This window comes from Mizuhopecten yessoensis, unplaced genomic scaffold (genome assembly GCF_002113885.1).
Source record: "Mizuhopecten yessoensis strain PY_sf001 unplaced genomic scaffold, ASM211388v2 scaffold1511, whole genome shotgun sequence".
Taxonomy (NCBI): domain Eukaryota; kingdom Metazoa; phylum Mollusca; class Bivalvia; order Pectinida; family Pectinidae; genus Mizuhopecten; species Mizuhopecten yessoensis.
Genome location: NW_018404083.1, coordinates 843,534 through 856,586, shown reverse-complemented (window position 1 = coordinate 856,586; position 13,053 = coordinate 843,534). Strand labels below are relative to the sequence as shown.

Here is a 13,053-nt window from a genome sequence, read left to right as displayed (position 1 = left end):
TTTACTACCAAGAGGACCGAGATTAGCCTCAATTAGTAAAGTTAGTTATTATTACTATGGCATTTTACTTTAAGTAGGAGTAGAGGTAAATAAAAGGGTATTCCGAGTATGATAGCNCCAAGTCAGGAACCGTTACATTAGTGCATTTCACAATTATTTTAGGGTTTTTTTGCCAAAAAAAGGTCCAAAAATTTGATTCTACGCCCCCTCTTTCAACTATCCTAGAAACGCCCCTGATAGCAAAGAAGGAAGCACCATATCTACATCTTTTCTTTACAATTTCCACAGGAAGAATTTTGCTTTTAGTGAATATAATGAGAAATGGTTAGAATCAATCTACATGTTTATATAAATTATAGCAAAATTCTTTAATAGGCAAATTCATGTATCGTGTAGAATAGAAAGATATTCATGAATACAAAATATAATAATTAAGTTGAGTAATAATGTCACATTTTAGCAGCAGCTGCTTAATGCTTTAATAGAATGAATGACTTTAATTTTGAACAAATCTGAAAACGGACATTTCTAGAAATTTGATTCTGACAAATCTAAATCCAGAATTTCCCTTATTAAATTTCTCTTAACCTCAGATATAGGAACAATTCGAAGGGAAAAATGAAATTACAATTAAAAATAAGTGCAATGACTCATTATACATTGGTTGTAATATAATTGAAATAATGACTATCCTACTTATACTAAATACTTATAGGCATTTGTAAATGGTGTTTTGTTCCAAATGTTTTTAAGTACACGGGCCTCCCTAGTTTGGCAGTTTTGGTAGTCTGTATTAAGATTACTTCCAAAGAAGATATTTGGAAGAAAAGGAGGCACCAGTCTTATGATAAGATGCGTATACATTTCATCCTCAGTTTCGAAAACTGATATGATCCCTCGGTTCTTTCAGGTGAAATGGTTAGCTTAACATAAACCAAATTTTCACCTTCTTTTTAAAACTACTCTTCCCGAGCCGTTCTCAGGACCTACAATAAATGATGTTTGCACGGTTTTTGTTGTTGTTGTGAATAATGGAACAGTTTCAAATTCAACTTCAGTTTGGGATTTCCGGAGATTATTTAGAATGACTCTTTGGTTTGAGTAAGAAAAGACGATTGGTGAAAATCGCTTGAATATTTCAGTCACACTCCCCCAAAAAAACAGGACAATTAGATTCACTTCGTACGCACTGAATTTAATGGCAAATATTACATCATGTATCGGTAAGTTTGCATATGTTCTATAAGCAATGCATTAAGAGTGTATGCAATTAAATGGTTTCAAATATGGAATATGCGTCACAACAAAGGAGGATACGGACTCAATGACCTAGCACTATCCACGATAAATCATTACACCCGCAGAAACGGCCCGTCAAAATAATGAAATCCCACAAACCCACAAACTATTGCTTACAATGTACAACTTGGTCGTATGCATATTCTTTGCTTATCATCGACAGACACGAATGTGTCATAGTTTATGGTTTTAGTGGGGGTAGTGGAGAGACATATTTGACACCTACTGTCAGTCACAAATTGACGAGAGACATGGAGTTGACGTGTGATAATTTGCATACAGCTATCACTATCCCCTTGTTACACATGTGTATTTATATTGCGTGTATATATGGTGAAATGATAATTAAATGTTCATAGCTGGGAAAGCCACTGAACAGAATCCTTGTCGTAAGTATGTTTATCTTAGAGGTATTAGCTTGTTATTATGTCATGCTATGAAGTGTAAACTTATCATTGGGCTGTTATGTATAAATATAAAGATAAAAGCAATATTTTTCATATCCTCTAAAGATCATCGAAACATATATAGCTAGGGAAACGTAATCAAATTAAACCTTTGTCGTTAGTACTTTTATGATGAGATGTCATGTCATCTTGCTGTGTTTTAATACTCTATGTAGGTATTAACGTCATAAATGTAATAATGTTTATAATGTATATAACAAAATACGTAAAAAGCATTTCATATTATAAAAAATCAAGAGCTTTAATTGGTTTTTTTTAAGAATCGTGCAAACTTGCAGATATCTTATAAAATTTATAGAATCTTTAAATTGTTATAGATTAATGAGTTATGTGTCAGTGTATATATTTAACAATTTTACAAAAATTACACATCAAATATTTTGTGAGGTATTTGTATTAGTGGTTTTGGAATACGTCTGGCTTTTTATTATTAGGGGTGATCTTGCAGTTATAGCCTAACCATCTTTGAGCGTCGTGCATTTGTGAGTTGTAATACTCCAAAGTCGTACAATATACAAATATGATCACATGATGCATTTACACATGTAATTTTTTTTTAAGAAATCATGAAATACGTTAAGCTAGAAAAAACCCCGATTGAACACATAACTCTTGTCATCAATACTTCCGGTTTTAATGTGCACTTGTAGCTACCGAAATCGATGCAAGTCTTGCTGTGTGCAGTTCAATTATGTATATTTAAATGATTATCCATATTAAAATGATAATTCATTAAATGTGTTTTACATGTTTATACTGAAGTTACATTGAAAAGGAAAGTTAATTTCTGCTGAGGTATCAATGTATAAAAGTCATTTTCCCTTTCATTGTCACGTACTTACTTCGATGGTCTTTTACGACTAAAATTAATTCATAACCTCCACAGCATCAATTTGAAGTTGCAATCAATTGAATAGTCTAGCCCTTCAGAAAGAAAATGAAGAAATAGGATCATACAATTATTCCTAAAACTCATTCGAGTACAATTCATTGCAATGAAAAACAATTATATGATTGTGTATTTTATATTCATGTAAAAATATGTACACTTTTCAAAGCGTTTCTTTTAAATATGGACCATGTTACTGAACTCTAGTACTAAATGGATATGTTATGCTAGTGTTTCCGTGTTGTCTTTGAGCCAGATGTATAAATGTATTCAGCGGTTCAAACGAAACACAGTGATGTCATAAACGGCTCCAAGAAACACCTTTAATGATTACGTGCATACTTCTTGTGCACATGTTGCATTGTATGATTGGTAAGATGAATAATAAATGAGACTACTGCATATTCAATTATTTCCCGCCTACACCATAAAATGATGATTTCAATTACATAATCTACATGCACGTGTTACCTCTATGACGTCAGATACAATACTATTTATATTAAACGCTAGTCATTAAAACGTCTTTCTTTCGAGGGAAATTCACTAAACCCCTTTCTTGGCATTTCCCTAAACAGAAAAAGATGAAATAATTCTAAGATATATATAAAAATGACTGAGCTTTGCATTAACATAATCAGAAAATCTATTTCCTTCTTAAAAGACGTGGTCTATTATGCAATGGTTTTTGATTGCGGTCAATGGGTTAATGCAAATGTTTTATCCCCACAGCCTTGATGGATGCTCCCGGATGTTGTCTTGTTCTGACGTTTTAATTATTATTAAATTAATTATCAAGCATAAATTATTTTCAAAGTGAGATACTCTTTAAAAAAAACAATTTCTTAAAAAAATTACTACAAAGGATACTTATAGGGCGCTGTTATAACGCAACAATCTTTTCGCTTAAATCATGTTACGTATAGCCTATGTCTATTAGACATTTATAACGAACCCCCGTGCTTAAATTGAAGTATTTCAAGTTGAATCCGTTAAAGATTGCTTAAAGGTTAAACGTTTATGTTGATAACCAAACATCCATGTCTATTCAAAGTTATAATTATTAATACATCGTTTGGTAGGATTTATGTTATATAAAACTAGGTTTTAACCCTGAAAACTTTTCCGTATAAAATCAAAGTGATAAATTGTCCAATGAAATGAAAGGCATTCTGGTAAGAGACTATTTTGATTGATATTTATCTTGATTAACATTTATCTCTTAACATGAACAATCTCACTACGTTTCTTTGACTAAATGCTTGTACTGAAAAAGTTGATAGATGAAAACAATGTTTAATAATTAAGTTAGGTTTGAACGATTATTAAAAAGTAAAAGCTAAGTATTCCTTATAACCCGAATAAAATTACAAATGATGGTAAGCTGGACCAGAAACAGAAAGTGCATAAAAAAGTCTTAAGTATGCGACACCCTTTATATGTTTAACAGAGAATTACATAATTTGATTATATGATAGTTTGGTTTGAACAAAACTGGGAAATTGCATTTTTATTTCAGACCAGCAATTAAACATTCAAGATGGTTATATTGATACATCATTATTTCATGCTGCATTGATATGGATGTATCAAATTGATATTGTCGAAATGTCACTTAATGTATTTATATTTGGCATATATTCAATCACTGTGAAAATCATATTCGTCTGTTGAATGCTTTTTTTTAAGTCAAACAGTGCATGAGTAATAGATTGGATATTTTGCATATGATGCTGGCTTTTGTCTAACTGAATGAGGTTTTTTAAAATTGACATTTATGTTTTGAGTGACATGCAATATCTGTATAGCCCAGACAAATACGACCCAACTACAATTTCCCGATGTTTTATTTGAATATCTAATGAGTGGTACCACCTGTGACCACCTATTTAATTAATTACATACAGAATACATGTTTAATAAGCGATTTGTAATGCGACGTGCATTTTTGTAGCCAGTTCACCTTACTTTTCCGTTTGACCAATTCATTATTTGCATATTTCTTTTCACATTTGTAGCTTTGATCAGCTTAATATGTATTGATTAACTCAAGATGTAGTAGACCCACGTTTACAAACATCTATTTCCAATTAATATCAAAGTAAGAAAAAAATGTAAAAATCGATATAATTTTGTGCTAATTGTTGACCAGCTTTGCAGGGTAAGACCGCATGCAATTATATCAAGAGTGATAGAAATATATAGCTCTAAAAGAAATGTTAAGCATTTATGACATTCTTTAAAAAAGATCACTAGACGGTCTTAAAATACCAAGCTGTAGCAGTAAGAAATTCTGACGAATTATTACTATGATTATAACTTATATGCATAGTTTTATGGTAGAAATTTGTTTTGCCTGATAAAATAATTTAAATCATCTGTTATACAGCAAAAATGAACAATATTATTTTTACCACAGGCAATATATATAATTACCTTCTTAGAAAATAAAAGTATTTAATTTCAAATGTGTAGCAGTTACCTACTTTTGAGTCGATATCAAGTTTATTAAAACTGTAAGCCGTCTAACAGCATACTAGGTCCCTCGCCCCGCACATCCCCATCCTACTCAGCCATTCAGATGTAATACCGGATATCTTAATTTCCAAAATTTAAAAGGTCGACCTTTAATATGAAGTATATTTCCAATCTACTTCTCCCAAAAAGAATAAAAAAGTTGGCCCGTAGAACTCTTAGTTATAACCGTTATTGTCTCAGTCACTCTGAGGCCATAGTGGCTATCTAGATTTCCGAAATTTGAAAGTTTGCTTTTTCTTAGGAAGTTTGTCCTATATATATCATTATTATAAGGCATCAACAAAGTAGACAACATAGAACTGTTATTGCCTCAACCAATTAGACGCAATGAAAGCCATCTTGAATCCCAAAAATACAAGTTGGTCCCCTGCTATAACTCCCAGAAAGTTTAATTGTAATTGGTCACAAAAGTTTTGGAAATTTGGCCGAACAGGGCTTGAAATGATAAAAAGGCAATAGTTCTGGGGAAAATAAGGCCAAACCGAAAAAATTAATGTCAGGTACGTAACTAAATGCTAAATGATGACCCAATCATCAACATTAAGTATTGATGAAATCGGCTTGTTACTTTAGAAGACTCTGTCAGGACAAGATTTTATATATGGACAGACAGACTGGCAAGCTGATTCAATTTTACCATATAGCTTTGTTGCAGGGGATATAATTGAATAACATGAAATAAAAGAATATAAATACCTGCCACATTATCATATCGGAGTTAATTTAGAGGAAGTAAAACATTCTATTAAATAGGTAAATGAAGAATACACATTAGGATCCCCATGCCATAATTAACTTATTCAATATGTAATATCAAAGAAGTTCGAAGTACTATTAAATGGAGTAGGTTGATACAATTCTAGTTACGCATTTTTAATCTCCTAGCAAATAATATAATGGGAATATCGCAAAGAATACTTAGTGGAAAGATCAATGCTTCAAACGTAGTGCTTCCTCTACTCGAAAGGTCAGGTGAACAGAGAAAGGTTCAACGCACGTATTGATTTAACACGACTATGAACCACAGTCGATTTATTTGACGTGGGTAATCATTAAGGATTCAAAGACGAGCCTATCAATTATGATTTTAGAAGTGCCATTTATAGATAAATGTAGATCAAACTTCAATGAATTAGATAAAGGTCGTACGCAATGATCTTCCGCAACCAGGAAGAAAAGGTAAAGTTGATCCAATAAATTTTCAAGAAATCATAATTTGATGATCGGTTCCTACAATACAATATTCTTATTGAAACATACACAAGGAAAAACACCAATGGCACAATCTCGACGCATACTCGTTACAAAAATACAGCAACAAGAATGGATCCGGTCACACAAAAAAAACATATTTTCTATGCGTAGATATATAAAGGAAACAGGGGCTGAAACCAGTTGTTGCTGAATATGCATGTAACTTTAATATCAACTAATGTTTGTCGTATCACCTAAAGTGTTTAAAATATTAATTTACAAACATTTCATTAGATCATTCAGTTCCTTGCTAATTTAATGGTTGTATGTACAAAAGAGTTGTTCGTAAAATCTTGAAATTATTCAAATTGCTACAAATCCAAGTGTTTAAATATCAATATTTTAATTTCCGAAAAAACTACACCATATTGACAGATAACTTGTATTTTTGATAATTGATTGAATGTTTGTATATACAAATGACATGGGTATCTACTGTTAAAATGATTTAAATAGACACGAATTCAATTACTTGAAATGACAATATTCACTGATGATTCGTACTTTCGATAATTGATAGAATGTTTGTTTGTACAATAAAAAAAGTGTGTTTTCAATTCTGATATTACTGAAATTGACACGAATTGTAGTAAACTTTAAGATCAATGACAGAACGGAAATCGACACGTTGACTGATTAAATGGATGTTATGATAATTATTTCAAAGGCGATCACATGTCAAGTGTCAATCATCTCCCAATGAACATATTATGGTATATTAATTACGAAATTGACACCTAGCATATATCAATATTTTAACGATAAACATTAGCGACCCGTTTATCCAAGTATTGTTAGCTTTTTTTTTATTCAACCGGTTAATCAAATAGTTTTCGACCAATTGTTTACTTTATGGAGTAGTGTATATGTTTTGCCCTGGAATAAAGTAAACTGTTGTTTTCTTTAGCCTTTTTTTTTTTTTAAAGTTTTTTGATGTTAGGTCTATTTTCATATATATTTTATACTATCGAAAGACTTATGGACGAACATATGGGTCTTATGATGTTTTTTAGATTAATGGCAAATTCAAAACTTCGTTTATTTATTGATTCTTTCATTCATTTATTTATAATGACTTTAATTTGACAAAAAAAAAATGTATTTAAGTTCCTTTTCAGTAATTGCGTTTCATTAACGTTAACCAATATGAAATAATACAAATATTGCGAAAGCCAATTAAGCATCGTTTTAGCTATGTTAATCGTATGAGAAAAAGTACAATGTTCAACGACCTACCCAAAGTTAACAAAAAGCCAAGAGTATTAAAACATTATGCTACATTAGGTTTCTAGTCTTAAAATACAACACGGAAGTATGCAGATGTATTTCGAGTGTCATACATGAAATTATATTGTAAGCGATTCCATTTCCGTTTTAACAGAATAATTTTTTGTACGTTAAGCACGCAAGAACCTTTGCGGTAGCCTCAAATAAGCATTTGACAATACTGTTAATGTCTATTTAAAATAACATTATATGCATGGCGACTTATGAACTGTATTTTGTTTACATTTGTCAAAATACAAACACCAAAGATCTCATTAAAGGCAACTGTCATGCTTTTAATAAATCTATTGATATTTGCAATAGATATGTATGATTGTAAAATAATTCATACTAATTTACCAGGTTTAGTTATATTCTTTATCATCAGTCATTTTCATTTGTATTTACCTATCATAACAAAATAGTTTAATCATTGCGATTATATGTTGTACCTTAGATTACTTCTTTATTTTCTATTTGTAATTTAATACATTATTTCTCATCATCGAACATTTGACCCCATCGCTGAGAACTATGTCATTGTATTTGAATTGTCATGGGACCCCATAACGTTATTTTTATGCATTGCAGGAAACTAAAAGCTTATGATTTCACCGCCGATATTCATGTTTATTTGTACAGTGTTTTACCAATACTTGTGATATTCCTCTGTTGTCTTTTCGTCCGATGTTTTATGCTTGCTTTGCTGCTATTTCTTGTAAATGATCCTTTTCCCCACCACTTCAAACAGAACACTAAAGAGTTCCACCATTTTTATTTTTCATACACAGAGTAACCTCCCCTTATTATCGTTTTAGCTTTAACTGTAGGTATGGGTTTTGAGCCAGAGATCTACCGCTCATCAGATAACTTTGTTGCTGATAGCGACCTAATTGTGTTCTGAGGTCAAAGGTGCGGATCTCTGTCTTGTCTTATCTATTCTTTCTTCTCATAACACTTTCGTTAATATTGTTTCGTTTACTTTTGTTTATTTAACTTTTGTAATTTTTTTCTCTCTCATAAAGTGCTGATAGTTATGCATTTCTTTTCACAAAGTGACGTATCAGAGTGACGTATCAGTGACGCTATTGTTATGTCGGTAAAGAGTTTGAAATGAACAGGAACAGTTTCTGGCAGTGGCACGGGGGATCCTAAATATTGCGATGCTTAGTTTTACTTCGTATATACAGTCACCTCCCATTAATTTCGATTTAAACATAACAGTATCGCGATTGGACAGTACTTTCCTAGACCAGGAATCTCTGTTGGTTAGAACAACAGTATAATAATCTGACGTCCAGGGTTCGAATCATGGTTTGAGCACTCATCTAATTTATCTTTATTGTCCCGTAAGGTATGCATAATAATAAATAATATACAAAATTTTATATAGCGCCCTATTTAGCTAGAATAGGCCACTCTGAAGCGCTTTACAGTACATTGATATACAATTTATTTAATCAATACAATACGCATATACATTAATCAATACAATTTTTGAGGAATTTGCAGGAGCTGCCGTATCAGGCGCTAGCTACTAGTCCCATGTCACCTGGCTAATATCTCTCTATGTGTGTATGCCTGTGTGTGTGCTAGAGATGTATTGCGTCATGGTTTCTTTTCAGGAACGATTTATTAAAGCTTCAATGTCTGTCCAATATTATCAGCTGACACAAGACACAATTGCGGTTGGGGGTATTTCATAGTTCATGTCTGAAAAAATAGTTTCTAATATATGGTTACAGTTTTTGACAGCAGTGGTACAGGGATCCTTAAAAACGCATATTTTGTGGTATTTCAGGTGATCCAGACGATCAACATGGAGCTGTTAGGTGTGTCTGCCATCATGCTTGGCTGCCTTGTGTTGCTAGCGGAAGTCACGTGTCTGATACAGCCAATCAAAATGCCAGACGAGCTTTCGTCGTGCTATTCTGAGAGAACATGGAATCTCAGTGTAACAGAGCTTCCCTCCCAAGACATCAACAGTTTCTGTATCAACCAGTATCTGTGGGTTACCGCTGGAACTAGATACCATCACGAGGTTTCCAATGAAACCATGTCCTACATTGGGGCACTGTTTAGGAAGGTTTCAGGAGATCACTGGAATCATCGACATAAAAGACAGCTCTCATTGAGTTTATTTCGCAGGCGCCGAAGGGAACTTAGGACACTGTCTCAACAAGAATGGGATGACTTTGTAGGAAGAATGAATTGGCTGAAAATGCAAACGGTAATTCGTAAAATATGTCCTTTTCAGCTTTAAAAGTTTATTGTTTTCGTAATTAAAAAAATGAAGTTAAGTTTGGGAACCAAAATCATCAAATTTAACATATTTGATTTAGCTTTCTAACAACTGCACGTTTCTTTAATATTCAATATTTCCCAAATACAATTAAAGAAATATTTATTTGTGTTTTCAATTATTGTTGCCACGGTTACAAGTCCAAATTTGCATATATTTGAAATAATTGAATATTAAGACGATTAAATCTCAAGAATATATATGCTTGAACTAAATATTCGCGCAAAAAAGGGAAATATGATCGTGATCATTGTTTTGTAAATAAACTAGAGTAAAATAAGCAACTGCCGCAACTTTGACAAACAAAAACAAAATTAGTACTCGATACAAAGAACAAGACCAATACTGTATACCGGGAAATGTTCGCCCAGTCAAATTTTCGCCATTCGCCCATTAAATCAATGTTCGCCCTGTCAAATTTTCGCCCTTGAAATAATTTTCGCCCAGTGTAAATTTCGCATTTCACATTTAATTACTTTGTTTATCGTGTTGTTTCCCTATATTTTCCCACAAGATAAATGTGTCCTCGTTACGGAGGGCAAAAGAAAATGAAAATTATACTGCAGTGAAAATTTTCCGGTATACAGTGAAACCTCAGTTCTTTTGTTGTCGTTGAACATATTTTGTTTATCGAAAGGTAAGCATTGGTGTAATATGTTGACTTAAATGAAGTTACTGACTTTATGTATTACAAGACGTTTCTTCTAATATCCTCTCTCTCTATCAACTTTAGGACGTTTCTCCTAACCGGTTTGACGCTCTGGCCAGTTTTCACCAGGGAATAGCATCACATTCTGCACATGGAGGTCCTAACTTCTACGGCTGGCACAGACTTTACCTGTTGTTGTAAGCATTACATATGAACAAGTCTTCGTGATTTGTTTAAAAGATGTTTTAATTTAAAGAATTATTGAGAATATTTTTGTCCATATTTTTCCCCCTTTTTAATTCCCCGTTCCTTTTTAAATATTTTCCTTATTAGTATTTTATTTTAAACATATTTTATTGTCATAAATTCTGCAAAAGGATTGGGCACAATTTTTTTATTTTATTTTTTATTAATTTTTGTTCCTTATTTATTTTCTTAAAAATCACTTCCTTTATATCAATAATTATATTATGAAATTTTTAAGACTTATACTATAAGCTAGATTGAATTCATTTAGAAATACATGTTGAATTGCAATTAAAATACCTTCTTTGCAAAGAATCATCGTATTGTAATACCAGTGATAAAATAGATTGACTTTAATAACAGGTCACTTAAATGATCTGATAAATCCATTAACGAGTTCTAGTTGTAAAAAACAGAAATCAAATCTAATGTATTAGAAGATGTTTCATAAAAGAATCCTTGTGTCTCATTTTAGTGAATTGGATTTCGAACAAAGTAACTGCTTTATGTTTCAGGGTGGAAACTGCTCTCGGTGTTTCTATTCCATATTGGGATACCTCACTAGACTTCAAAATGATCGATCCCACCAGATCTATCGTCTGGAGTAGAAGATATTTTGGAAACGGTAATGGGCTCGTGATCAACGGTCCATTTAGGGGGTGGCAGACATTTGGAGTACCCCTGACAAGAAACATCGGTAGTGACGGGTCACTTTTGTCGCAAAGAGTCATCAACAGAGTTCTGTCTCAAATATACGGCTTCCAGATCACAGAGGGATCAGCATCGCCTATATTCAGTCTTGAGGGTATCCACAATGGACCCCATGCATGGTTGGATGGCGCTATGGGCGTCTCGGAAACGTCTACAGCTGATCCCGTGTTCTATTGTCTCCACGCACATATAGATTACATTTGGGAACAATTCAGACACAAGCAGAGACAATATGGAATCAATCCTGCCAGAGATTACCCACAATCCTCGCGTATCTTTCACGATCGCATGCGCCGAGTTGACGGATTTCCTGCGTTAACAAATATTGATTGTTATAGCGATTTCTTCGGAGATCTGGTACAGTATGAAGCGCCTCCGTCCTGTCCTGTTTGTGGAAATCCGTATTTGTTCCGCTGTGTAAGAGGGGAATGCATTCCGATAGAAAATCCGGAACTTTTTCCTTCACAGATAAACAGTCAAATAGGGTATGTCCCTGCCGAGCCTTCAATAGTTAGAAACTTACTTTCGCAAACAGGAGTACGTTTGACGGACCCACGGGTATATTCCAGAGGAATTCAACGCAGAGTGCAGGTACCTCAGATTCCATTTATGTCTCATTTAAGTGGTCTTCTATTTAGAAAACGGCGAAGTGCCAACAAAGGCGAAAGACATAAAAGAAGTCTGGGAAAAGCATCGAAAAAGGTAAAAAAGATTTTAAGTGACAACAATATTTTATTCCATAAAGACTATGAAAACACTTTCGTCATAGATGGAGTAAGAGATGTCGATGCTTGGTCCTTTATTCCGGTGAAAATAATTTATCAACGACCATCTAAAGAAGCAAGCGACCAAATGCAAATAGATGTTTTAGACAAGCTATTGCTGGATGAAGATTTAGAACTTGCGAAACATGAAAAATGCATAATCTCAGATAATCGTACGTCAAGAGTATATGTACAGTCAGATGGTGTTGATTATTCTGGAAGATACAAAGATTATGCTGTGGTTGATGAAACTGTCACCATGTCGACTAAAGTGACGTACGTTGGCATTAAGAACCCGGATATAGGTGACGTCACGGCTTATATAACCGCATATGATTCGTGTGGAAGAGCGTGCAAGCCCATGTGCCAAGTGCCCCATTCTAACCCAATGAAGTATAAGCCTTGCTCCGGAACGATACGCGTCTCAGATGAGTTACCTCAAATGTATTCTCCTTCCTTACTTGATGCTGTAGAAGAAATTTTGAGTTTAGATAAAAAGACAATATCGATCATTGATACTCCTATTGCGTTTGTATGCGACTATAACATAAAATGGCCTTGGGTATTGAATAAATAAAGGGAGATATAGAAGAATTCTTACAGGTGACTGATTCGCGTACCGTTAAAAATCGGAAACATTTTGGCGGTGTGAAAATGCTTAGTAAATA

The 13,053-nt window shown here is 33.2% G+C and overlaps 1 protein-coding gene across 2 annotated transcripts; it reads left to right on the top strand.

Annotated features, from left to right (window-relative positions):
• Positions 1 to 1,600: 1,600 nt before the first annotated feature.
• Positions 1,601 to 12,973, top strand: LOC110463428 (tyrosinase-like protein 2). Of its 2 annotated transcripts, none has more exons than XM_021518024.1 (4): positions 1,601 to 1,688; positions 9,515 to 9,943; positions 10,749 to 10,861; positions 11,426 to 12,973. In XM_021518024.1, the coding sequence occupies exons 2-4, from the start codon at positions 9,533 to 9,535 to the stop codon at positions 12,960 to 12,962; spliced, it is 2,061 nt and encodes a 686-aa protein (XP_021373699.1). In that variant the 5' UTR covers positions 1,601 to 1,688; positions 9,515 to 9,532; the 3' UTR covers positions 12,963 to 12,973. The 2 variants fall into 2 exon arrangements, with proteins under 2 accessions (XP_021373699.1, XP_021373709.1); XM_021518034.1 differs by having other exon boundaries at positions 1,643 to 1,692.
• The last annotated feature ends 80 nt before the right edge of the window (positions 12,974 to 13,053 follow it).